Below are 27,723 nucleotides of genomic sequence, written 5' to 3' on the forward strand. Positions count from 1 at the left end.
TCAGCAATAATTTATACAAACACTTCCATAAATAAGTTAATTCATAAATAAAATTGTAAAAAGACAAAGCAGCAAGGAATGATTTCCGGGGCTGTGGCATGTTCACAGTACTGACAATACCAACACTATCTCGTGCACAGCCACACAACAGCAGTGAGGTATGGACACAGATCCCTTTCCCACTGTAGTAGTGGGATCACAACCCATCAGACACAGGCAAAAGCTACACAGTTCAGTACTGATACACTTCACTGGTCTGGCCAGAAGAGCCTTTTCCCTACACTTTCTTCCACAGAGAGTGGAGGGCATAGCAATAAAAGGCCGCCACTGGTTATATACAAAAGAAAAATAAGACAGCCTGCCCTCACCCCACTGGGGAGCAACCAGACACCGGTTTGGCTTGCACATGCCCCCGCCCTGCTTTTAACACAAGGCTTCCAGTTCTCCTTTTGAGTCAGTGGTAGCAGGTTTAACTGGAGGGGAAGGGTTCTATCAGGCAAGTTTTGTTCTTGGCAGGATAAAGGAGGAAAGACAACTACTCACACCCTGCCCCCCCTGCAAAATAAATGCATAAATACTGGACTGGGTAGAGCCAAGAATTGAGAAAGAAGGGAGAGAAGAATGGGAATGGGTGGAAATCTGAACTGGGACTGGGATTGGCACCCCCCCCCCCCACTCCACCCCATCCCCTACTCATCCAGGCCTGCTATCAAGTCTGCAATGCTGTCCACATAGTAGTTGGGCACCAGGTCCTTTGCTGCAGGGCTCTCGCTGGCCATGTAGGCCTGTGCCTCCTCCAGGCGGGACACACCAGTCAGGGTCAGGACTGTGGCAAGCCCACAGTTCTTGCCGAACAGGATATCTGTCTCCAGCCGATCGCCCACCATGAGGGTGCTGGAAGGGTCCACACCAAAGCGCTCTACAATGCAGTCGAACATATACGTGTTTGGCTTCCCCACCACCACCGCCTTGCGCCCTGAGGCTGTTTCCACTGCAGCCATGAGACTCCCTGTCCCTGGGAAGGAGAGAAACAGGGATTCACAAATCAGTTATGAGATTTTAGCTACTATGGGACGCAGCCATGAGAGAGAAACTCAGAACAAACGCTTGTTATCCAAGGACAGACAGGGAGTTGGCATCCCTGCCAGTCAGTGGAATTCAAAGGTCTGCCTACCTCTTAGAGGTTCAGTGCACTTTATACCCAGAGTCTGAGGGGTAGCACTGTCCCTCTTATTTGAGATGGGCCCTTACTGTCAGGGGCAGGCACCACCGAGCACCATGGGGTCTTGGTTCATGAATGGCACTTCTAGGCACTGCTCCTATTACAAATAATAACTACTGGTGATTCAGTGAAGTTTAAGGATTAGATGTGTCTTTTCTAGATAAAGACACAGAGAAAGAGAACCACCATCAGTCATCACCATCTGAACGGGCTACTAGGGACGGGGCATGGCACCTCTCATACAGGTCCCTGGCCCAGTCCAGCTACTGGCTGTGGGAAGTGAATTAAAGCTCTTGGTGCAGTTTCTAGTGGGATAGGTGTTTTTTGGTAACAGGGCCCCATCACCATAGATACCAAGCATCCTTGGTGGTCACTCTCAGAAAGGGACTGAGCCATTTGATTCCCTTCTGGGCCATAGAGCTAGTCCCAGAGATCAGGACAACTGCCAGAGCCGCATCTGCCCAGGGAACACCCTGGGGTTCAGCCCAGCAGCTTCAGTGTGGCAAGAGAGAAACAGCAGCAGCACCCAGGCGGGGGGAGGGGGGGTCCCAGACCCAGCAGGGGGCAGGCCTGAGTCTCTAGGCGCCCGGAGGCCGCAGCGGTGGGACCCACAGACCTCCCCAACTGGAGATCGCAGCTCCCGGGCCTCTCACCCGGGGTGCACTGCCCGTCGCTGAGCAGGTGCCAGGGGTCAGGGTCGGTGGCCACCAGCAGGCACTGTGGGTCGCGCAGGTAGCCGCAGGCCTCGGACAGCTTAGCGAAGGTGAACTGATCATCGTAGCCCACAAGCACGGCGCGCACCGGCGGCTCGTCCTTCCCGCCGGCCGGGTCGCCCTCCCCAGCCAGGCGCAGCCCGGCCTCCCGCAGCTCCCCGCGCAGCCCCTCCCCGCCCAGCACGAAGACCCGGCCGGGCCCCAGCAGCCGCTGGCGCAGGAGGAGCGCGGAGCAGAGCGCGGAGCTGAAGACCTGCTCGGCCCGCACGCCGCGGAAGCCCAGGCGGCTGAAGCGCTGCTCCAGCTCGGAGATCGACCGCCGGCTGTTGTTGCTGACGAAGAACGTGGCCTTCCCGCTGCGGCTCAGCCGCTCCAGCAGCTCGGGCGCGCCGGGCACCGCCCGCTCGCCGGCCCACAGCACCCCGTCGCAATCGAACAGCAGCCCCCGCGCCGGGCCCAGCACCTCCCGCGCGCTCGCCCCGCTCAGCCGCCTGCAGGCCGCCATGCCGCTTTCTCCCGCGGGCATGACGTCACCGCTGAGCGGAGCGCCACCGCCTATCAGCGCGCGCACTCGGCCTGATGGGCAGTCCCGCGGCCCGGCCACCTGGAAGGGGCTGGCCAGTGCCCTCCAATCACCGCGGGAGGTGGGGGAAGCGTGACGGATGAATGCTATAGCCCTACCGCAATCGGAGGCGAGGTCTCAGCACCCAATCACTACTGCGGAGAGGTTTGATGGGCAGGGAGAATTAGCCACGCCCATGCAAGGGGAAAGCGACTCTGGGACAGCAAGGAGGGATTGTGAATGTTTCCTCGAGGGCCAATGAGAGGAAAGATACGGAAGAATTGATAGGTATTCAGAGCCAATCAGCGTCCGTCCATACGCCGCTCCGACCGATAAGCCGGAAAGAACCCCAGCCGCCTTAGCCTATTACAGGGGGAGAAAGCTGAAGGGAGGCGGGCAAAACAAAAATGGCGGCTAGCTTAGTTTCTCAAATATCAGGAAATAAACGAGAAGGCGCGGGCAGTAAAGATTGACAGACTCATTAGCCTATCAAATATTGTAAAATGTTCAGCAGGCGGCGAATGGGTGAGACGACAGCTACCGGTGGGGCTTTCAGTGACCGAGTGGCCAATGAGATGCTCGTAAAATTGAATGGGGTGGGGCTAAGAGAGTGACAGACCCACGGGGCCTAGAAAAGAGAGGCGGGGCAAAGGAAGATGATTGGCAGGCGGATAGCGCGGCCGAAGCGGGAGTCGAGGCTAGACGACAGCCGCAGCCAATAGGGCTGGGCTGGGGGGATGGGGCCAGGCGCTGTGCTTCCTGGCGCTCGGGGGCCCCGGCGCAGCTCGTCTGCAGCCTGCCGCCTGGGGACCTGTCCGCGGCACCTGCCTGGCTGCAGCAGGGCGGCCGGGAGAGGGGACTCGTGTGCCAGGCGCTGTACAGACACCATGGGGGCAGCCCCTGCCCCCGGAATAGCCAAGTCAGCAGCGCAAGAGGGTGCGTGTCCTACACGCTAGCAGCTGTGACCCCATCCCCCCCCAGCTCGTTACAGCCCCGGCGGGCCGCAGGGTGCTCAGAGCTACTACAAGGAGGGCGGTGGAAGTAGCCGGATGTGGGGGTGGACAGATATGCTCCTGCAAGGGCGACTGCTTGGCCGTGGTGGGGCAACCACAAGTGGTAAAGTCCATAGACTAAATTGGCCAGTTCCTTTGGCCAGGCACATAGGAAAAGCACCGGGAAGGAAACAAGTGCTGTTTGGGGGCTGAGAGAGTGTTGCCAGAGAACTCAAACCAGGGAGTCCAGGCAGCCCTACAGAAGGGATGCAGTTAACCACCTTATGGACCCACTAAACCAGGGGTAGGCAACCTATGGCATGCGTGCCAACGGCAGCACGCAAGCTGATTTTCAGTGGCACTCACACTGCCCGGGTCCTGGCCACCAGTCCGGGGGCTCTGCATTTTAATTTAATTTTAAATTAAGCTGCTTAAACACCTTAAAAACCTTATTTACTTTACATACAACAATAGTTTAGTTATATATTATAGACTTATAGAAAGAGACCTTCGAAAAGCATTAAAATGTATGACTGGTGCGCGAAACTAAATCAGAGTGAATAAACGAAGGCTTGGCACACTGCTTCTGAAAGGTTACTGACCCCTGCACTAAACAGTCACCTCTCACCTTTTTGTTCCCCTCCCTCCATGGACCAAGTACCCACACAATGTGATTTTCCACCCCCTAGAACCATAGGCCCTCTCAGAGGTGATGGCTGCTGGCTCATATACAAAAAGGCAGGGAGAAACATGTTAGAAGTGGGGAATGGGAGGTCATAGGAGGCTGGGACCTGCCTCCATTAGTCATCTAACAGTTCTAACCCATGGTGACTGTAATAGTATCCAAGCTGCCCAGCTCGTACCTTCCAGATCCATATTTAGGGTGCACTGCCTATCCCAATTCTTATGGGTCAGTCATGTATCTTGCACTTTAAACAGGATTTTCCACCACCACCCCGTCTACCCCAAGAGTTGTAATAATTTCTGGCTTGCCTGAGAGAAGAAAAACTCCTGAGCTTATGTGATTTTCATGCACTGTAGAGAACTAAATGCTGTAGTATTTCCAGAGGCTAGGGGAAAACTGCAGGTGGGGATGGGGGAACCCATTGTTAACTCAGTGCTGGGATGGTCTCCTACCTCCTAGTATTCTCTGTGAAGAGAGGTGGAAAAACAAAGGGAAGGAAGGGATCCGCCCTGCAAGCATTCAGTGTGACAAAGTTGAGACTTTTTCTTTAAAATATATGTACATATATATTTGTAAAAGTACATTACCAGAGGAAACTGTGAGATACCGCAAAACACAACAGACAGAAAGCAGCATTTATTTTACAGGGTTTTCTCACGTACAATCCCAGGACCAAATGCAGACGTGATCAACCCACTGAAGTTAGTTAAGTCGTGCTTGCTTACACCAACTATAAATTTGGCCTTAAGCCTTTAAATAACTTATCAGCAACACATTGAAAAAAAAAATAGTCCTACCCCAAACCTCACCATGTCAATGTCAGAGATTCTTAGTGGGAGGAGTTTATCAGAACTCATTTGAAGGCAAAGTTGGTCCCAAAGGTAGAGAATTATTGCATTGCATGTGTAGAAAACATCAGAACAACCCTGTGTATCCAAACCTTATTCATTAGAAACTCATCTCAGTCATGGCCTCTGCTGTGTGAATCAATTGCAATTCAGTGCATACACTCCATTTCTCTGAATACACTTTGAATGGCTCCAAACCATTCTGGATACAGATGAGTTTCCTGTAACTGAAATCCAGTCTTTAAAAAGAAGGAAGAGCCGTGAACTCCTTGCTCTCTAGAGTCTGTAGGATCCTTTGAAAGTGCAAGAGGGGATTTATGAAACCTGAGTTTAGTTGAATGAAGCAGAATCATTTGGGAAGGCTCAGGGGGAATGCTGGATAAGCATCTAATGATCCCCTATCTCCTTAGATTGTGGCAGAAACCTAGAACTCCAGGAGCTGGAGTTTGTGTCTTCCTATGGAAAGTTTCTGGTAGTTGGAGAGGAAAGAGTAAGTTCACTGGTCCTTTTGGGAAGGCATAGGCAATGAGGTGCCAATAAAAGGAGATGAGGGAAGCAGTGGGGTTCTCAGTTTCAAGGGAGAGATTGGAAAGCACAGAGACGCACAGGCAGGAGTGTTGGGGAGAGAGAGAAGGGAAGCACATGGAGGAGAGGGGAACACTTTCAAGGCTGGAGATGTGTGAACTACCTTCCCAGGAAACATAGTCCCAAGGGTCATCCTGGTCCATCTTTACAAGGTCCTGTCAGCTGAGCTGCTAGATAGATTTTTGACGTAGGTGGTGTGCTGGACTCTGAAAGAGCACCAGTCTCTCTTCCCTCCTCCTCTCTGGATCCTTGGCAGGCAGGCAGAACTGATGCCTTCAAAGTTTCCACTGGGTCTCAGTCATTTTCTGGAGACTGGACCGTTGGCTGGGGTATGGCTGAAGAGCTTGGCCCTCCTGTATATGATGGCTCCTCTGGCCCTTCTACCTCTGGGGTGCAGTCTGCAGCGGTTTCTGTACTGTCACTATGTGCAGGAGGTTGGCCAGCTGCAGAGGCCTCATCCCTCATGGTGTCTGGAGGCAACTTGGGGGACAGTGGAGCACCTCGACTCTGGCGTCCGGCAGGCTGGGGTGGAAGTGGAGGTGGGACAGCGGGAGCTCGCACAGACCCACTCACCGTTCGGCGAGGGAAGACTTTGGGGATGGCAGTGCTCTCAGGCACAGGTGGGTTTTGAGGTGTGGGCGTTTGAATTCGAGGTTGCACCTGTGGTGGGGGCACCATGGGTCGGACTGGGGCAGCTCGCTTCACTGCAGAGCAAACAGGGAAACAAAACTCCTTTTACCAGCTTGTTTTGCATCCATATGGTCCCTACATGGCAGGCCTGCAGCCTGACTCCTGGCTCTCCCATCCTGTACTCCCATGCCCAAGTTCCATGGCGCAGCTCCTCTCCTTCCAGTCAGGCTGAACTGGACAAGGCAGGGTCCAGCTCTCCATGATGTATTCATACAGTGCCCAGCCCAATGGGGCCCTAATCCCTGACAGGGACCCCACAAATAATTAGGGGACTGCCCGTAGCAGCTTTGGCCAGAGGCACCAGTGCAGAATGCCAAGACCTTCCCCACGGCCAGGGGAGGAGCTTGCTGCCTCTACAGAAGGGGCAGGATGGGTAAATTGAAAGGCTTATAGTCATTAATGCCCCACAATGGTGTTCTCTTTGCACTAGTTGGGCCACAAGTCAAACTGCATTAGGGACGTCTGAGGCATGACAGAGGCTGGTCCTATGGCAGGGGAGAAGCCCAACATCCAGAGAGGCCAGAGCTCACCTGCCTCAGCTCAATAAATGCTCCCAGTTTCATACTGCCTGTTACATCCCAATATGCCCAGCCAGGACCAGGTCAAGTCCCCAGCCAGTGCCCCTTTCCCCACATCTCTGGGTCATAGCCTTGCTTAGAGACAGTCCCCGACATTATCACCTGCAGGGCCGAAAAAAAAGAAAGAAGAAAAAAAAGAAAAACCCAATTGAGCTGCTGCTGAAATGCCACCGAAAAGGAAGAGAGGGACTGAAGGAACCGCCGCTGAATTGCCGCCGAAGACCTGGACATGCCGCCCCAATAACGGACGGAGTGCTGCCCCTTTCTACTGGCTGCCCCAGGCACCTGCTTCCTTCGCTGGTGCCTGGAGCCAGCCCTGATCACTTGCCAGCATCCCCTTCACTCCCAGAACAAGCAGGGCTGGTGAGGGCAAGCAAACCTTGGAACAGGGCAAGATGGGGGTCAGCACTGGTGGTGCCACTCAGGCAGGACCCTGATACCAACGTACCCCAGTGTGGACCTCGCCCAGCTGAGGCATATCCCTCAACAGACTGGTGAGCTCACTGAACTGCAGCTCCATCAGCACCGGGTCATGCACCGGAAGCGAGACAGACCGTACCCATTGAGGTGTGTCAGCCTGCCAGACTTACTTTTGCGTGTGGTGTCATCAGCCGAGGGGCCCACAGCCACAGGAGAAGTTCTGGTCGCCTTTGGGGAGACTGGACCAGAGGACGTCTTGGGGTCTCTTCTGCTGTGGGGAAAGGGCAAGTCAGGTCTCTGTAATCACATCTGCTGGAGACCTGAACTATGGGCCTCAAATATGTGTGTCTCTAGAGAGACATTGTGTGAATGTGGCCAGCACATGGGGTGACACACCTAGCATCTGATCATGCTGTTAGCTGCATGGGGTTGTAAATGCGCATGTGCAGGGTTCCAGGATTAGTCGTACAGAGTGGGAGGTGGGATGGGGTGAGCAGTTACTGGTACAGGGTGACCATGCTAAAGATGCGGGTCACTGGGGAAGCAGATGGAGCTCTCCTCTTGTGACACTGGTGGCAAGGGGTTCTCCTCTCAGACAGCCAAGTGGGATATAACTAGAAGACAATGGTGTGGGATACGGAGACAGCTATACAACTGACATAGGTCAGCAGTGCAGCTTATTCAGGACGCTGAGGGAGGGGGACAGAGCGAAAAAGAGAAGATACTGAACACCACTATCATAGGACCTATTCATATGGCCTCCTTTACCATAGCATTTGAGTGCCTTTGTAATCATCAATGTGGTGAGCCTCACTGCACCCCTACGAGATAGGGCACTACCATTATCCCCATTTTGGGGACAGACTAAATGAGGTGCCCATGGTCATACAGGGAGTTGTCTATGGCAGAATCAAGAATTGAACCCACATTTCCTGAATCCCAGGCTAGAACACTAATGCTGGACCATCCTTCTTCTTGCCCTACCTCAAGAGGAAGCACATATCAGGGCACTGTGAAGCATTCTCACTTCTGGTGGGGCACTGTGCGTGCCAAACCTCCAGGTAAGGGAGGAAGATTCAGTTCGTATTTAGAGTCGCCTACAGAAGATGCCACTGGCTGTGATGTGAGGACCCCATCTCTCTGCAGCGGGCCTGGGACAGACAGAACAGCACAGCCTCACTCATGGCCAGACACTTACGCTTCTTCTCCAGGTGTTAGAGAGGGAGCGCTGGCAGGAAGGGGCTGAGGTGAGGGCTCTTCCACTGAAGGGGCTTCACTGGGTTTGATCTCTGGGCGGGGAGTGAACATGCCCGAAACATTGAAGTCTATCTCTTTAAGAAATAAAGTGAATTAATGCAGTACAGAAGCACCCTCCTCAGTGTCTGCACAGATACTCCCCACACCCAAAGGAAAGCCACCCCATGCAGAGGGCTAAGGGCCTGATCCAAAGGTCACTGGGAGAATCCTATTGACTCCAGTGGGCTTTGGATTATGTCCCGGGAGAGCGCCGCCAACACAGACTATCCTGCAGAACCCACTCACCTACCCACAGGAACCCCTCACTCTCTTCTTCTCGAGTTACTCATGGGAGAATTCTGCAACACTGCGCACATGCAGAATTCATGACCCCTGCAGAAAATGCATTTTGCCAGGGAGGCACTGCAATTACACCTTTTGCCCACCAGTGGCCGCTGTGACACCAGAAGAGAGGGCAGCTGGCTCAGAGCTAGAGCAGCCAGCTATGGAGAGGGACCCCAAATTTCACAGTGAGCCTGAGGGGAGGGCTGGGTGGGGAGCCCAGCTGTACCGCCTCAGAGATCTCCCTCCCACTTGCCCAGCTTTAAACTGCTTTTCATGTTCGGCACTGCAGCCGCCAGCCTACCAGCGAGGGCAGGGGAGGAGAAGGGAACTGCCCTGGACAGGACACCCCTTCATGTCAGTGTGGCTCACTCCTTTGGTTTTGTACCCTTCTCATCTCGGACTCTGAGCACGCAGGGCCTGATTCTGAACAGCACTTACTCCCACCTGTTCGACACTGGCATAACAGCACTGGCCCCACTGGACTTGCCCTAAGAGAAGCCAGGATCTAGACCAGCATTGGCTTACCTCCAGGGAAGAGAGTGTCGGCATTCTGTATCAGGGCCTCCACAATGCCCACCACCTGGATGGAGGACACGGAGGCCAGGTCTAGCTGTAATGGGTCTCTGAGGGACAGAGAGAAAGGAGCCGTTAGGATGGAGCTAGAAATGGACAGTTAATGAGGCTGTTGCTTCTCCTCTGGCAACAGGGCTTGCGACTATCTCTCTGCTGAACATAGGGCCTGTTTGGAGGGTAATCATAGAAGGCAGCAGGATGAACCCATTTTATAGCTAGTCAAAAACTTGTGGGGTGCTATTAGCACCAGGGGTTCACAGCAGAAAGCACAGCTGAGGGGTACAGCTCTGAGGTGGGGGCTATGTGGCACTGTGTGCAATGAGCACACTGCCCCTTTCACCTTGAAAAACCTGGATTCAAGCCCTGTCGTAGGTCACATGTGCCACGAGTGTGCTGGGTCTCAGCCACTGCCCAATAGACATTTGCCCCCCTTGCACAAACTCCCTGTGGATTGGCAGAGCGATGTGCTGGGGGGCCAGGGTTGGCAGAGGGACACACAGGTCAGCAGGGCCTTGAATTGGTAGAGCTGAGGGAGAGAGGGCCGATCCTCGCACTAGAACGGCAGGGGGTGTTTGCAAGTCAGGACAGGTGAAGAGGCTGAGGTGTGTGTTGGGGGCAGGACAATGAAAGGCCAGGAGTGAGGTACATTAGTACTGCTGGCTGGTGGGGCAGGATTGGAACAGAAAGAGGTGCATCCAGTGAGGATTGGGGTGCATTTGCAGAGCTGGGGCAGGGGCCTAGGACTGGAACAGTGGGGTGTGGGCGAGATCAGGAGTGTGGTACATTAGTGGAGTTTAGGATGGGAATAGCAGCAGGTGCTGCTGGTCAGCACTGAGCTCTATGGACCATTGGTATTAAAAAAAAGAATCCCTTTAAAAGTTCTCAAACTGCCCTTGATGGTTAATAAATCCCAGCCAGGGCTGGTGCTGCTTCCCAGCCACAGCACTTGTTTCGTGGGGAGGCTGGTAGAGGAAACATTCAGAGATGGTGGTGGAGAGGTTCGTGCCCTGGATCACCCCCAGCTGCTGACCCCCTGAGGAGTCCCATACATTACCCTTTGCTCTGCTGTGACCACAGCAGGTTGGGGCCCAGGACGATGGCGATGTTGGTAGGGGTCATTTTATTCACTTCCTGATGTTCAGCCAGCTTAGCTAAAAACCTGATCAAATACCTGTTGAAAAAGGCAGGGGGTTAGTAAATATCAGGGGAATGCCACCCCTCCTGGCCGCAGGAGTCAGTGCTCTGCATAGCCACATGAGGAGACTAGGATTCTCAGCTGGGTCTCTCTCCCCCTCAGAGCAAGTTGGGCTGCCAAAAGCGTGGAGACCAGGCCCTGGTCTCAGTGTGACTGCTATGCAGGCGACCAGGGTTCTACTCCTGGGGTTGGCAGGGGGCATGGCAATGGCTGTGCCCATTCTCTGAGGGGTTGGCATTGTGCACTGTAACATACCAAACTTCAGCTTTGGATCCCCCCTATCCTGGTCTCTGGGAGCCATGCAGAAGCTGAGGCCAGGGTGCTTTGGGAACTGTAGCCACTAGTCTCAGAAGACAGGGGATCACTCACCAGCTGAGGCACTGTGATACCACAGAGATGGGCAGAGTGCAAAGCCTAGAGACTGATGGATCCCTGCCCCCTACCTCAGGTTGTTGTAGTTGTCTTGGGGGAGCTGGCTGCAGGTGTCTTGGAGGCTCTGTAGACGGCCCTCTGGATCCTTGAAACTGAGAGAGGAGAGGGAAAAGAAGAGATTTAATGTGGCCTGAGAAAAGGAAGGATGGGGCAGTGTCAGAGGGAGAGGCGAGAACCCCCTTTCCCTTTCCATTCAAGAACAGGGGATCAGACTCATTTGGGGAGAGGGCTGATCTTATTCCTATGTGATCCCCACAAAGCCCTCTGGTGTTAGCAGGGGCTTGCAAAGGGATCAAGGGGAGAATCCAGCTATTTATTATTAATTCAGTGCCTTCTTGTTGCAGTCACTAGGGAGAAAATCTGCTTCTATTTAGATCACTGCTATTCCCACCCTTTGTCTCTCGTCCTTCCCCATCGCCTTTCTCTCTCTCTCTCTCTCTCCCTTTCCTGTCTTTGTGAGTCTCCTCTGTTCCTTCCTCTGCATTTCCTTTCCTGCAGCAATTCCCAAATGCCAACCCAACTGGCTTCACTCCTACCACCCTACCTCCATTCCATTCCCTAAAATGACCAGCCATTAAATAGCTAATGTTGACAAAAGCATCATCATCACTGGACTTTAAAATTGATACTCCAATCAGATGAATAGGGGCCAGAAGATTTCACCCCCGAGTCTTTGTTTCAGGCTCTCTGCACACTCAGGCAGACAGCACTGCATGCCTTCAACTCAGTTCACATGCGGAACATTCTCTCCACAATTAAGGGGGCTAGAAACATATTTTTCTTTCTAAAAAGGAAAGCTTAGATTTTGGGCAATGAGAATATAGTCCTGCCCCCTTTCAACCTGAGCAGCTAGTCAAGTTTGGGGCCCCGGGGACGTGCCAGCTGAAAGCAGAAACGGGCATGTGCAGTGATGTTGCAGCCCTGTCAGTCCCAGGGTATTAGAGGGACAAGGTGGGTGAGGAGCTGTAGTGCTTCTGGTGAAGACGCCTCACAGAGGGGGACTTATTAAGCCAATGGCAGAACTGTGCTGGTGCAAGTCTGTAGTGTGGACCTGTCCTGTCAGTAAGTTTCCCAGCCCTGAAGAAGTGCTCTGTGTAAGCTGGAGAGCAGGTCTCTCTCACCAACAGAAGTTGGTCCAATAAAAGCTATTACCTCTCCCACCTTGTCTCTCTAATATCCTGGGACTGACACGGCTACAACATAACTGCACCCATCCGAGTCACATGGAGGAAAGGAAGGTAGGGTGGGAGGAGAAAAAAGCAGCTGGGATGTGTGTTAGTGGGTTCCAGATTGTTGCAGTAATCCAGTGTATCTATTCAGTCCATGATTTTTTGTGTCTAGCAGAGTAGTGAATTTAAGCTCCCAGGCTTGTCTCTTGAAGGTGTTGGGCAGGTTTCCTTTGAGAGTGAGGACTGATAGGTCAGATATTGAGTGACTGCTCTGAGAAAAGTGTTCACTCACCGGTGATGTGGTGTTTTCATCCTTTATCATTTTCCTGTGTGAGTTCATTACAGAGCGGAATGATTGTCTGGTATCACCCACATAATTGTTATTGGGGCAGTTAGTGCACTGGGTGAGATACACCACATGTTGTGATAGGCATGTGTAGGACCCTTGGATCTTGATAGGTGTGTTATGAGGGGTGTTGATCATTACAGCAGTGGATATATGTCTGCAGGTTTTGCATCTGTGGTTCTGGCAGGGTCTGATACCACTTTGAGTTGGTGCGTCCTGGTCTGAGGGGTGCTTGCTTCTGATGATGAGCTTGGAGAGGTAGGGGGGATTGTTTGAAGGCCAGAAGAAGGGGTTCAGGAAAGATTTCTGTCAGGATGGGGTCTCCATCAAGTATGGTTATGGTTGTTTGTTGATACCCTGTATGGTTTCCTCCATTGTGGGGTGATAGGTGACACTTAGGGGTGTGCGGTGGGAGGGGATTTTATTTCTGTATTGAAGCAGGTTCTCTCAAGGTATTTAGGTGGCTTGTTCCATGATGTGATTTACTTCTCTGGTGCAGTGTCCTTGTTTGGTGAAGGCTGTTTTGAGTGTATTAAGATGCATATCCCGGAGCATGTTCTGTGGTATGAGAGTGCCCGGCTGTAGATAACTTTCTTGGTATGTTTGGGGTACTTACTGGATCTATGAAGGTAGGTGTGGCGATCCATGCATTTCTTGTATATAGCTGTCTGTACGGTTCCATTGTTGAAGCCGATAGGGGTGTCTAGCGTCTTGATGCTAGTGTGGGAGCATCCCAGAGAGAGTTTAATGGATTGGTGATGGTAGTTGTAGTTGTGATGGAAATCTGTGAGAAAGTTTAAATTGTCTGTCCAGAGGATGAAAATATCATCCATGTAGAAATCGGTGACAGTCAGGGATTTCTTTGGTGCAGTTTTGCTTATTTACAAAGAATGTACAAAGTTCTGTGTCTCTGAACTCAGAAGGAATCAGATAGCAGGACACAGCTTCTTTTGCTCACAGCACCAAGAACATTCTTTTCAGACTGCCCCTTCTCCCCCCAAAGTCCTCCACCCACTTAGTCCAACTCCCAGGTGGGTTCACGAACTCCTTTTTTGTTTTAGGTGGGAGAGCTTCTGATTAACTCATCCTGACAGTTATGTTAACTGAAGGGCATTTTCACATGCAAAGAGGTTTGTGAGGGAAACCACCAGTACCTCTCAGCATAACACTCCCCCCATTTTAGCTCTTCCCATCATCCTGGTGATGCCCCAAAGTGGTGACACCCTGTATGACCCATCCCAAACAAAATGCAAATAAACAGTTTAGCAAATTAAAAATGATACAAGGTTAAATGATTTATATAGGTATAGTGGCCTTCTGTCCAGATGCTTTCACATCACCAGTCCAAATTGCTTTTCATTCCCATCCAGTGTCCCACTCAGATTTTTCCCCCTCCCACTCCCCCACTATGGTCTTTCTTTAAACAACCAGGGAGAGGACCCCTTTCAGTCAGCCCTGGGGGGATGCCTGTTGTTTCTGTGGAATTTCTGGCTGAACCAGCCCTTGCTTATTCTGTTTGAATGGGGGATTCAGCTCTGTAAAAACTTTTCCAGCCTCAACTTCCACAGCTACATTCTCAGATGCACGGGGGAGAGAGGAGGGGAAGGAGAGAAGAGCCAAACTGAAGCTCTCTCCCCCATATCATAAGCACTAGCATCTGTGTCCAGCATAAAAGGGGTTTTGAAACATAGATAGGCCAAGACAGGAGCAGTCATCACCAGAGCCTTTCTCAGGCTAAATCACATGCTAAATCACACCCTGAGGGCCAGTTAAACAGTTTCCCTTCTTCACTATTTGCTGCTTGTCAGAAACATTCAGCAAATGAACAGAAATCAGTTCCTGGCTGTTTCAGATTCACAGGAGCTTGAGCAGCTAAGTATTCCCTGAGACTCAGAACAGGTTTCAACCACTCCCTTGCTGGAAAGCTACTACAGCATGTACCTGTTATAAATAGTTTCTGCCTCTGGGGATAGTTCACTCACTGCAAACCAACTGCCTACACACCATTTGTCTCACCTGCCTGGCCCATATCTCTAAAGGGCAATTTCCACAGACTGACTCTGTAAGTCACCTTCCCTGGCACTGGATTCCTCAGGCATTAGCCATAATGAAATCCAAGCCAATTATGAGCTCATGCACTATGGCAGCCACCCAGACTTCTTGCTCCAATTCCAGAGGTCCATTCTTCAAACCTAGGTTGGGACAGGTGCCCTTGCCCCAGTCACTGTCTCCACTTGAAAACGGTTAGGTGGTTCGGTTTTGGAACCCTGATTCCCAAGACATTTTAATGTATCTAGTTTAATAAACGGCTGTGTCTGAGCCAGTGTCAATCACCGCTGTGCATTTTGCAGATCCTACTGTAGTCAAACACCCACATTGTTCAAATGCCCACATCTAAACAAAAATGGCGGGGCTGATCCTGGTACCTCCAGCTCAGGGTACCTCCATTCTCCAAACTGGGAGCAAGAGAGAGACTTTCACTAGCCACTTGTGGCAGTCTGTGTTGGTCTGCCTGGCATTTATAACAATCCTTTCTGTGGCCAGTTTTGTCACACCACCAGCGTTTAACTGAACCATTTCCTTTAATTTTTGCATACATGTCAATTTATCTTCGTTTACAAACCAAATGTATCAGTTTTTATCATCATTCAATACGGTCACAAACCAGATTAAAATCCTCTCTTTCATCAGACACATCAGATGCAGAGCTGTACTTACAGGGCTCATGGCAAGCAGTTTGCCTCTTCCTCACTAGCAGATGTTTCCTTCCTTGTCTGGTGAACTGCAGCAAGAAAATATTCAAATTCTGTGGCCAATTCCCCCAAACTCTCAGTGTGTCTTAGGCCTCCTTTCGCTGATCTTGATCTGCAAGTCCAAGTTCCGCTGAAGATCTATAAACTGGTCCATTGCCAGCCCATCCTAAAAGCCTTTGTGTTATCTGGATATGCCATGAACACAAGTCTCTGCAGGTCCTCTGCCAGTTCAGATGGGGTTTCTTCTTTCCCTCTCTTTCTAGCTCTTAGCTGTGCCCTGGCCAGCTCAGGTTGATGGCGAGCTCCAAACCATATGTCAAGGGCTTTTACCAGGTCTGGATTACACAGTCTGTTTTCTAGGAGTAAGATCTGCAGCACAATCAGAGCTGGGCCACCTAAGTTGTGAGTAACGCCCCTTCCTGTCCTTCCTCCCAGCCATTCATTGGTGCTATTATGTTGAGTTGAACCACATAAGCTTCCCAGGGAGTTTTTCCCTCAATGATAGGGATTTTTTGCCTCATCTGAGCTGGGACAGACCAACCTCTCCCTTCTGGGCCGCTGTGGATTACAAACCGGGTAGAAAACTTGTAAATGTCTGGCCTTCCCCACATCCTCTGGCTAGCTCAATTCCTCATTCAGGCGGCAGACTTTCTCTGTGGTCAGCAACCCTTTGAATTCCTCTGGACCTGAATTTTCAGCTCCTTGAGTCCTTGCGGCAGCTCATCTCAGCTAGCTCATTCCCAGTTGGCTAAAGCTTGCTTGGTTCTGCTGTCTTGTGGGAAAACTTCTGGCCTATGGCAGTCCGACTGTTGGTCACTTCATCAATCTGTTTTATTCCAGCCGGGTATGTTGCAGCCGGTTTTGCCAACCTGCCCGGGCACTTCATCATTGGTGTTCCAACAAGGATCTCCTCTCAGCCTTCAAGTGGTCTCTGAGCCCTTTCTGGGAAACCTTTAGCTCTTGTCTTAATGCCTTTTGCGAAGTCTCCAGCTCCTGTTTGAGGGCTTGTTTTAAATCCTGCTGGCCATTTTTGATTTCTGCAAGCTCTTCCGGGATTTGTTCCATCATGGTTCCAAGCTCACCAGCTCTCTCCTTGGAAACCAGATCCCACTCCTAACGTGAGTGTTGCCCCTTTTCAACCCAAAATGTGAGGCCCTGGGCATGAGCCAGTTGAGAGCAGAAGTTGGTGGTAGTCAAGTATTTCTCTGAGGTAGTTTTGTTTAGTTACAACAAAGAATGTACAAAATCCTGTGCCTCTGAAATCAGAAGGAATCAAATGGCAGGAAACAGCACCTTTTGCTCACCGTACTAAGAACACCCTTTCCAGCCTGCTGCCTGACCCAAAAAACCTCTCCCCAGGCTTCTTCCAGGGTCAGACTGTCTAGACACTGTGCTTTCAGTTGCTTCTTTCCTCACTGACATGCACAAAACACAACAGTACTCAGCAAAAGCCCTCTGCCCACTCAATCCAAACTCCTGGGGCTGATTCACAACACCTGTTTGTGTTGGTGGGGGGCTTCAGATTAACTCCTCCTGCCAGTCATGTTAATAGAAGAGTGCATTCCGCCCAGTCTCAGAGAGGTTTGTGACCGATGCAGTCACGAGTACCTCTTGGCAGAACGCTATCACTACATCACGCGGGCTAGATCTAGCCTGGGGACCCCTATGTTTGACACCCCTGCTGAAGATTCCATAATCAGAGGGGTCCTTTTGATAATTTAGCCTGCCTAAGAATGTCCATCTCTCTGGTTCTTTCTTACCAGGCTACTTTAAACCAGTCATCATAGAGTTCAAAGGTCATCAAGGGTTGGGGCAGCTCTCGCAGGTAGGATTTCAGTGCACCTGAGATGGAGGCAAAGGGTCATGCTTTAGAGAAGGGGTTCTCAAACTTTTTTTTGCTCAGAACCCCTTTGAAATTATTTCAGGCTTTGCTGACTCCCCTATACCATGCTGCCCTTACTTCTGTACTGCTGCTGGGGGCTGTGCTGCCTTCAGAGGTGGGCATCTGGCCAGCAGCTGCTGCTCTCTGGCCGCCCAGCTCTGACAGCCAGAGCCCCGGCATGCGTGGGGGCTGACAGCTTGCCACCTCCCCATAATAACCTCATGATCCCACTCCCAGTTTGAGAACTGCCGTTTTAAAGCATGCTTCTGAGGCTGCTACTTGTCCAGTCAGTCTCTCAGGGGCCCTTACCTAGGGCCTCTAGCACGTACCTGCAACAGCGTGTGGGTCAGAGTAGAATTCCTCTAGTGCATTGGAGCCGCTGGCCAAGCTGCACTTCAGCTTCCTCAGCACCGAGGCCCCCGCGGCCAACCTGAAGAGTCCCTAGAGGAGGGAGGTGAGAGACAGCATGACAGCAGGACGGACTGGCTGTGGTGGGGGGAAGGAAGCAGCAAACAGCACCTACCTCCTCCTTCATGCCCGACGCTAGCAGCATCATGACACAGGCTTCAATGGGGAGGGCAATCTCCCGACCCAAAGTCCTCAGGTGCGTCTCCAATGGCACCCCATAATACCCTGACACTGGGGTATCCACGGGGAAAGGGGGCTCTGGAAAAGAGGAGAGAGATAAGGAAGGGGTGGAGGACAAACCCCAAGTGGAGAGGGCACTTGGAGTCTCTCGTCACCGTCCAACAACCAGCTCGTGGTAAATAAACTGAGAGGTGTCACCCCATTTCCTAGCAGGACAGAGGCTCCATATCACCAAACCGCCATCACCATGCCTGGCTGTAAATTGCCCTCCAATTGGCAGACCCAGCAGGGAGGCCGAGGACCAAATGAGCCGTGAGAGACTAACTCTCCTCTCACTCCTAGCTTTGGTCTCTTCAGTGAGGGCTGAGATACGTCGGCAGGGGTCAGTTTGGTGCGCAAAGCTCGTCCTGCTGCCTTCACACAATCCCAGTGTAACGGGGCGAGGAAGAGAGCTGCCCAGCAAGCCGGCTCAGTGGGAGCTTGGAGAGACCCTGAGGAAGCAGTAGAGAGAATTGACCCCCTCTGCCTACATGCCGTGTGTAGCTACTCGCACTGCCATCCACAAAACCCTGCCCCGGCCCAGCTTGTCCTACCCACCTGCCTGGCTGTGGGTCTCCTTCAACTCCGCCAAGACTGTGTCCAGAGATTCAAGAGACTTCCGATGGTACTGAGCTTGGATTTCCATCAGCTGTCAGACAGATCACAGGCAAACACAGCTTTACTCTGCACAGCGTCTCTCAGAGACACTGGGTCCCGGGGCATTTGACAGGGATGGGTGCTTTCAGATGGGACGTGGGATGCAAAGGAAAGTGGTGAAGACGGAGTGGGAGCAGCAGGGGAGAAGCCTCTTTTGCGAGCAGTGGCAGGGCGGTGAGATGGGACCGAGAAGATGCCAGAGCAACATGGAGACCCTAGGGGACTTATACACAATGGGAACGAGCTGGGGGTGAGAGAACAGCACGGGGGGGGGCAGGACTTACTTTGATGAAGTAGTTAGCATAGCTGTCCTCCTTGGTGGAGAAGTGATAGAGGTCAGCCATATACTCATCCTGGAGAGGAGATAGAGCGAACATTAACCTTCTCCTCAGCACCACCACAGTGAAGGGGCCCCCCCCATCAGCCCTCATCATTAACCCTGCCAGTCCCCCAGACAATGCTCCCATAGCCAGATCTGGGTCACAAACACATGGCAGGCTACAGCAAGAGATGCAGGGGGTCTTACTGGTGTTTGGAGCAGAGGCAAATGAAGACAGCACCCCAGAGGAACTGGCTTGTTAGATTTGGGGTTACAAAGGTCAGTGTTCACATTGTCCCTTCAGCCCCCCAGGAAATAAGTCTCTATGCTTCTCTGTTATTATGATTGAGGTTGAGGCCCCAGCGAATATCAGGGTCTCACTGTGCTAGGTGCTGCATGAGAGACAGTCCTCACGTGGAGGAGCTCACCATCTGGGTCGACAAGACAGACGTAGGCAGGGAGGAAGGCAGGGTTGTCACCCCCAGGGACCAGAGGCACAGAGAACTGAAGCGACTTACCCAAGGTCCCACAAGGAGTCTGTGGCAGAGCTGGGAGCTGAATTCTGATCCGAGGAGTGCCAGGCCTGTCCCTGAGCCACAAGATGGACCTTCCGTTCTACAGTATGTTCCTCTTTGCTGCAGGTTTCTCTGTTCTGTGGTGAGCACCCCACCAACTCTTCTGCAGCAGCTTTACTCTCTGACCACCACACTGCTGCTCAAAAGCCTTTACTACTCTATTACACTGGGGCGTGGAGCTGGCACTGGGGTCCGCCAGCTGTCTACCCCCTCTAGAGTCTGGGACACAGCCATCTTACCAAGGCCAGCACACCACTGGTGCTGGCTGCATCTGGACCAACCCTCTCACTCTAGACAGAGCTCTAGCCTGTAACTAGTGATTGGCTCCTGGGGCCTCCTGGGACACAACCGCTGGAGGTGAGTGGGTCATTGCCCAGCTCTCAGAACGAACCCAGACCTGGCCTCCTTTCCCCCACTTGGTATCATCAGCTTCCCCTCCCCAAAGAGGGCAGACTCGTTTTCCACTCGCCTTACACTGCTCCACCCTTCGCTTCACCTCCTCTTCCTCTTCCTTCAGGTTCTCCAGTTTGATGGCAGCGGACGACCCCCCAGGGCTGGGGCCAGCACCAGCGCTGTTACTGGAGTTCTTGACAGCTTGGTTCAGCCTTTGGGTTGCGAAAGAAGAATCAGGTCCACACCCTGGAAGCCTGATGGCATTTAATACTAGGGATGCGGACACTTGGCTGGAGGGTCTGTGCTTCTCCATTTGCTCTCCTCCGTCCACATCAGAACTCTGGCCGATATGTAAATATGCCTAGAAGCAGCAGGGTTGCCCTTCTCTTTCCCCTCGGCAGAGCATTTACTTGTGGGTTAAACCCTCCATTTCTGCCCCTGGCACATGATTTGCTCATTCAGAACGTGTGAACATAGAGAACCCTCATCCCACCACCACCACTCCTGGAACCAGGACCTGTCCTCCTAGGGGCATGGACATAGCCCCTGCACCAGCTGGAGTCACCTATACAAAGAAGGGCTGAACATTTTGCTGTCCCAGGCGACTGCCTGTTCTGATTTTACAGCAGAATCCACAATGTCTTTAACAGGAAGGGACTTAACAAGTGCACACTGCACGCACCTGGACTCATCCTTGCATGTCAGAGACTTAGCTGCACCCTCAGATCAGCGAGGGTCTGTCAGCTCCAGCCCCTCAATCCCCACTCTCAGGGGGCAATCATCTAGATCACAGCTGCAACCCACCACTCTCCCCCTCGCTCAGTACCTGCCCTTGATGGAGTTCCAGTCCGAGATCAGCTTCTGAAGATTCTTCTTGTGTTTCAGGATGACAGGCAGCTCCTCCTAGCCAAGATTGGATGAGGGAGTTAGTTATAGATCCTACCCCTGTGCTGCATTTGTGCTGCATTTTGTACAATCACAAAGAGAGAGAGATGAGAAGGTGGGGGGAGAGCAGAGGTGGGCCAGTGAGCACAAGCAGGCAGGAGAGATGGAGGGAGAGTGAGCAAAGAAGGGATGGGGAAAGCAAAGGTAAGAGAGAGAGATAGATCAGGGCTACCTCACTCAGTTTATTCAGAGGCTGTAGGACGTCTCTCTCTAAGGTGATTTCAAACTCAGACAGGACTTTGGCCAGCATGCTTTGTATGAAGCAGCTCATCTCTAGAGCTCTCCTGCAGGAATGGAAGGGGAGAATCACAGCAGGCCCCAAACACCCTATCCCTCTCCCCCCAGGGGTAGTGCACCAGGGAGGCAGGCAGTGCCAATCCCAGCACTAGTTCCCAGATTCCGCTGCACTTGGAGGTCGCCCAGCGCGCATGCTCAGAGGCGGGGTGCCGCCCTGTGGCTTGCAGTGTTAACCTTGACGCAAGTGCTCAGAGGCTCAGTCTGGGAGTATGTACCCCAGAACCAGTGTCCTGGGGAGTGTGCACTGATTGTACCATATGCGCTAATACTTTTCAGGGCTCTTCCCTGTGGGCACTTACCCGAGGCTGGAATCGGTGTCCAGTTCTTTGAAGCTCTCAGCCATAGTGATGGAAAGAGCCATCAAGGGCAGCTTCTTCTGCACAGAGCCAAGGAGAGAGGGGGCGGGAGAGGGAGGAGGAAACAGTGAGCAGACAGGTCAGATCCTCCCTCCCACTTCCAGTGTGGGAGTGACGCCTTCAGCACCACAACCTGATGGTGGCAGGGCCAGCCAAGGAAATGCCACCTCACACAGGACACATTTCACATCTGTCCCCACCTCACAGTCCCTCCTCAGAATCCTCCTCACCAGCATGAGTATCAAAGCAGAAGCCAAGGACATACACGGGAGGGGTTATGATGCAAATGGCTAATATGGTCTTTAACGCTCCAAAACCCTGCCTCGCTCTCTCCAACTAATCCCCACTCTGCAGCGGTCCCGCTAGTGCAGAGTCCTTCAACAGCTAGTCCGGACCTGTGCACCCCACTCCAGAATGCTGGAGTCTAGGGAGCTGTACCATGGAGGAGAAGATTACCCTGAGTGGAGTGTGATTATTCAGGGTCAGGACCCCTTCACTCTAGGACAGGCATACTACATGGGAGGTCAAAGTACCGTCACATCTGAGGTGAAATGTTCTGCATCTTATTCCTCTGTGCATACAGTCTCCCAAAGCAGCTCAAAACCCATGGCAATTTAGAGGAGAAAAGGTCTTTTATTCATTCCCCAGCCCCCTAAGCGCTGTAGTTCCAATCTGAGCAGATCAGAACCAGCGACTTAGAGGAGAAACGTTCTCCATTCTCTTCCCGGCCCCCAGTAACAGCCAATCTCACCCCAAGGCTCTAGCAGAAGCAGTGACCTAGCTGTGAAAGCTCAGCATTCCACTTCCCCATTGCCACCACCTCTTGATCTCTCCAGAGCACAGACCAGACCCTCCATGGTGGAGAGGAATAAATGTGACGCTGTAACACTCAAGTCTCAGGCGCTTTGCACTCTTGAAGCAGCTTCCACCCAGCAGAGTCTCGCATGGAGCGGCTGGGCAGGGCTGCTGGGGGAGGGGCTGACATATTCTTCATGTGTAGGCTGAAGAGGCAGCTTCCTGGAGAGCAGGGCATGGGGCAGAGGCACTTACCACTCGTTTTTCCATGTCTGCACCGCACTGCCCCTGCAGGCATGCCTGGAGCCTCTTGGACACATTGTGTGCTGCCCGTTTGGCGGGCTCGATTCTCTGCTCAATCTGGAGAGAGAGAAGAGACTGGGAAGCGGGTGGGGCTGGGCTGGGGGATTCCCTTCCCCAGCCACCCCTCAATGTATCAGGTTCCAGGGTCGCCTTGGGATCTCTCTGCTGGGGTTTCCTAGATGAGAAGGCAACTGTGAATTGAGGGAAGAGAACTTCCCTTCTTCCAGAGGGCACAGGGTGACCCCCTCTGCCTATTGACATCTATCCATGTCCCTCTGGTGCCTTCCCTGCGTGTGTGGGATCTGGTGAGGTGTTGTGTCCCCATCCCACACCACTGCCAGAGAGTGATGGAGGGATGGACTCTGAAGTCTTGCCTACACTACAGGTACAGCCCGTTTGCATGGTGACCCTGTTCTACCACCGCTTGATCTTGGTAGATGTTACATAGTTTCCTTAATGTGGTTATAACACGGTTTTGTCTGATCAACACAGGAAAAACCAACCCATGTTCCAAGGCGGCCAGGCTGTGTTGTAACTGGAGTCCCTAACGTGGCTAGAAACAAGGCCTCAGCAGCAGAGCTAGCATGGGAGGCAGGGCTCGGGCTTAAGGTTAGCTCTGTCCCCCACTGATGTAATCAGGGAGGCTTGTTAGATGTGAAAATTGCTTTGCTACTGTAACTTGACCCCTCTGCCTTCAGGCAAAGAAAGAAAAAACTCTAACAAGAAACATTTGTCCTTTTAAAATTCTGCTGTGCTTTTAGTTCAAAAATGTTCCCACCTCTCTGCCACCATGTCAGGGTTCCTTCCCCACTCTGAACTCTAGGGTACAGATGTGGGGACCTGCATGAAAGCCCCCTAAGCTTATTTCTAACAGCTTAGGTTAAAACCTGGTATGCTGCCACCACCAAGTGATTTAACAAGAAACAGGGAAAGGGCCACTTGGAGTTTCTCTTCCCCCAAAATATCCCCCCAAGCCCTTATACCCTCTTCCCTGGGAGGCTTGAGAATAATATCCTAACCAATTGGTTACAAAGTGATCAAAGACCCAAACCCCTGGGTCTTCGGAAAATGGAAAACTCTGTCAGGTTCTTAAAAGAAGGATTTTATTAAAAAGAAAAGGTAAAAATAATCTCTGTAAAATCATGATGGAAAATAACTTTACAGGGTGATCAGATTCAAAGAGCCCAGAGGAACCCCCTCTAGCCTTAGTTTCAAAGTTACAACAAAACAGGGATAAACCTCCCTCTAGCAAAGTTGAGAAAACAAAGATAAACTAATACGCCTTGCCTGGCTGTTCTTTACAAGTTTGAAATAGAAGAGACTTGTTCAGAAAGATTTGGAGAACATGGATTGATGTCTGGTTCCTTTTAGTCCCAAGAGCGAACACCCCCAAAACAAAGAGCACAAACAAAAGCCTTCCCACCCCCCACCCAAGATTTGAAAGTATCTTGTCCCCTTATTGGCCCTTTGGATCAGATGTCAGCCAGGTTACCTGAGCTTCTTAACCCTTTACAGGTAAAAGGATTTTGGTGCCTCTGGCCAGGAGGGATTTTATAGTATTGTACACAGGAGGGTTATTACCAGGGCCAGTGCAACCATTTAGGTGACCTAGGCGGTCGCCTAGGGCACTAGCATTTGGGGGGCAGCATTTTTTTGGCAGCGACCACAGCGGCTGGATCTTCAGCCGCTCCGGTCGCGGCCGGCATGTAGGCAGAGGGAGCGGGAGCTGGGGAGTGCAGGGAGGGCCGCCTGCAGCAAGTAAGGGAAGGTGGGGGTGGCACACAGGGGAACTCCCCGCCCCAGCTCACCCCTGCCCCACCTCCTCCCCGAGCACACCGTGGCTGCTTCACTTCTGCTGCCTCCCAGGCTTGCGGCACATAAGCTGATTGGCGCTGCAAGCCTGGGAGGCAGGAGAAGTGAAGTAGCCATGGCGTGCTTGGGGTGCTTGTGGCAAGGGTGAGCAGGGGTGAGCTGTGGGTCGGGGGGAGTTGCCTCAGGCAGAGGGTGGGTAGGTGGAGCTTGCCACGGGGGGGCACCTCAGCGCGGAGGGGGGGAGCTGCCATGGGGGAAGGGGGCACCTCAGGGCAGGGGCTCGGGGACGGGGGAGGGTGCAAGGTGGAAGTTTTGCCTAGGGCGTGAAACATCCTTGCACCGGCCCTGGTTGTTACCCTTCCCTTTCTGGTTATGACAGAGGCCTATCACCCACTGCTGCATTCCAGGATGCAGAAAAATCCAGGCTGAGGCTGCCCTGTGACTTTGATATAAACACAGAGAGAGAGGAACTCTCACGCGGACACACCAGATGTTCACCTGACATGCAGGCACAGGCCCACACATGCCCACGGACTGAACCCAGGCCTTACCTGCAGCAAGTCTTCAGTCAGGAACTCGGCTGTTTCTTGGGCTCTGGGGAAGAGGGCGTAGGAGGGAGAGAGAGACTTATTACACTTGGTGACCTCCAGCCAGCCTCCTCAGGAAGGAGGGCACTGAACCACAGCTGCTCTGGGTTGGTCCAGGGGGATGGGAGATGGTGGATCCTGGGTCACCTCATCTAAAGCTGGGCTTGACTAAGAGGAGCTTTCAGATGGGCCCATGGGAAGCGGATGTGAGGTGTGGGAATGGCTCCCACCCTGAGATCAGAGGGGGCTGGGACCAGGGCCGGCTCCAGACACCAGCTTATCAAGCAGGTGCTTGGGGCGGCCACTCCGGAGCAGGGCAGCACTTTCAGGTATTTGGCAGCAATTCAGACAGGAGGGATAGCTCAGTGGTTTGAGCATTGGCCTGCTAAACCCAGGGTTGTGAGCTCAGCCCTTGAGGGGGCCACTTAGGGATCTGGGGTAAAAATCTGGGGATTGGTCCTGCTTTGAGCAGGGGGTTGGACTAGATGAGGTGCTTTCCAACCTTGATATTCTATGAATTTGGCAGAGGGTCCCTCATTTCTGCTGGGAGCAAAGGATCTGCCACAGATTGTGATCACAGCTCTTTTTTTTTTTTGGCTGCTTGAGGTGGCAAAACCCCTGGAGCCGGCCTTGGCTGGGACTTAGGCACAGGATGGAGTAATAGCACTGGAGGTCCACGCTGGCTCCTTCTCAGCTGAACAAGGGATCTAGGCCAAGATTTTCAGAAGTGTCTAGTGATTTGGGGCACCCCACCAGAGACACTTGATTGTCAGGAGGTGCTGAGCTCCCAGCCCCTAGTGACCAGGGACCTACAAGACATGTCGGGGTTGGACATCCAAAATCACTAGGCACTTGGGCAGCTCTTAGTTCTTCTCTTCCTCCTCCTCCCAGGGGCTGCCCCCAGAGTCCATCCAATCCAGGGTTTTCTTCTTTCAGGGACTGTGCCCAGAGTGAAGGGCAGGTGAAGTGGAGAAGCAGCAGCGGGAGGGTAGGGTGGCAGTGGTTAAAGAGGGCTGACAATTAAAGAGGGATGTCAGTGGGATCCCACAGCAGGTTGAGGAAGGGAGGCGCTGAGGTAGATCCGTAGCCTGTGAGGGGGCCTTGTAGCTGGGTTGAACAAACTGATGCTCTGTCAGGCCCTAATGAAATCTCCTGGCTGGACACAGCTGGGGACCCCTTTAATGCAGAGGATGTGGGGAGAAGAGAGGCACTGCAAGTGCTCTAGTCCTTACACAGGGGGAGGGGGAATTGAGGGAGGGGACTGCTTTGGGGTAGGGGGAGGGAAGAGCCGCAGCAGTATAACCTACTGCTCCCAGTGAAAGACCCACTCGCCTGGCCTGGGGGTTCAAGCAAACAGTGAAATGAGTTAAAGCCATTCTCAGCCTCTTGACATTTAAAAAAACAATGTGTGTGTGCGTGTGTGGGAGTGAGAACCGAGACGGGAGAGCCCAGCCCTGCCAGGACTTTTCAAGGTTTTGCAAGAGGAACAATTGGACAGAGAGAAAAACAATCAAGCAGAGGCGGCACTGGGCTAGGGAATGGCAGGAATGGAAATACAGTTAGAGACCCAGAGAGGAAAGGAGAGCAGGGCATATGCCTGGAGCCCCCTCCCTTCTCATCAGCCTACTGAGACACTCCCCATTCCCCTCTCCACCTCAGGCAGGCTTTTCTGAGACACTAGGGGATACAAGAGGAAGCTCCTATAGCACCATGTGGAGGATTCAGCTCCAAAGGAGGCCTCTAGCCCAGGAGGGAGAGAAGCCCTGGTAGGGAATGTTCCTTTCTCTTGTTACTCCTTTTCCTGCATCCTTGTTCCTCTCTGCCCCAATGGGGCCTGAGGGATTCCCTCTGCTGCCGACTTCTACATGTCCGTGGTCTTACCCCCTGGCTGCCATCCTGCTGCACAGAGGGGTACAATGCGACAGGATCTCCCTGCCTTGCCTGTCAGGCTTAGGGTCACCACCTGGCCTGATAATTATGGGGCTGAATCACACCACTGAAGCTGAGATTACAGGGCAATTCGGGGTCTGACTGGATGCAGGGGCCCCGCTACTTGGTCCAGGAGGACAAGTGGAGCCAGCCAGCAGCTCTTTGTTAACCTGGTTTTATAAATGACCAGAGGGAGTCGCTACTGAGCAACATCGCTGCATCCCTCCGGCTCTCCCAGCTAAGAGGGCCGAGTTACCCAAGTCTCCCTGGGGGTTAGCTAAAGCTTCCCCACAACTGGGGCTGCTCTAAGCAACCCCGGCCCCCTTCCACGGTCACTCAGTCGCAGGGCCTCAGTGGTCATCACAGCTTCTTCCCCAGCTCCGGGACAGGCGCGCGTCCGGCCTTCGACCTGATGGAAGGCTGGGTGGTGGTGGTGCAACGCTCTCCAGTGCAGCTTCCTGCCCTCCCTGGCAGCCCTGCCAGTGGAAAGCTGAAGGGCTCGAGGCTGAGTCCTTACCGTCCTGTGATGCCGGGATAGGAGAGCTGCTGCCGCATCCGATTAAACTGCCTCTTCATCATCTTGGGAGTGGAGAAGAGAGCGCAGCACTGACCGCCCCCACGAGTGGCTTCCCCCACTCAGCACCAGCCAGCTGCACTTGTCATCGGAGGAGCCAGAGCCCGCTGCCTCTTCTTCCCCACTGCGCTTCTCGTTACTTCCCTCTCTCCTCTCCTCCCTCCCCACTTGCTGTTTTCTCTCCCCCTTTCTCTCTGTTCTGACTTCGCTTCAGACTCCCGCCCTTTTCTCTCCTCCCTCCTCCAGTTCTCTCACTCCTTCTTGCTTATTGGTGTCCTGCCTCCCTTTTCTCCTTTAGCTCCTTCTCTCACGTCTCCTTCCTTCTCAT

The 27,723-nt window shown here is 52.8% G+C and overlaps 1 protein-coding gene across 1 annotated transcript; it reads right to left on the reverse strand.

The window, feature by feature from the left end:
* Nucleotides 1–603: 603 nt before the first annotated feature.
* On the reverse strand, nucleotides 604–27,494 carry SH3BP1 (SH3 domain binding protein 1). The gene is made up of 20 exons (XM_032779146.2): nucleotides 27,339–27,494; nucleotides 24,857–24,899; nucleotides 22,446–22,550; nucleotides 21,339–21,415; nucleotides 20,915–21,026; nucleotides 20,624–20,700; nucleotides 19,874–20,009; nucleotides 18,795–18,863; nucleotides 18,412–18,502; nucleotides 17,750–17,892; nucleotides 17,556–17,667; nucleotides 17,105–17,186; nucleotides 11,088–11,168; nucleotides 10,504–10,620; nucleotides 9,402–9,499; nucleotides 8,494–8,626; nucleotides 7,466–7,566; nucleotides 5,903–6,311; nucleotides 1,876–2,612; nucleotides 604–1,015 (listed from the first exon to the last, which is right to left on the reverse strand). Exons 1-20 carry the CDS (start codon nucleotides 27,398–27,400, stop codon nucleotides 690–692), a joined length of 3,111 nt encoding a protein of 1,036 aa, XP_032635037.1. The 5' UTR covers nucleotides 27,401–27,494; the 3' UTR covers nucleotides 604–689.
* Nucleotides 27,495–27,723: the final 229 nt, after the last annotated feature.

The sequence above is a fragment of the Chelonoidis abingdonii genome, chromosome 1 (genome assembly GCF_003597395.2).
Source record: "Chelonoidis abingdonii isolate Lonesome George chromosome 1, CheloAbing_2.0, whole genome shotgun sequence".
NCBI lineage: Eukaryota > Metazoa > Chordata > Testudines > Testudinidae > Chelonoidis > Chelonoidis abingdonii.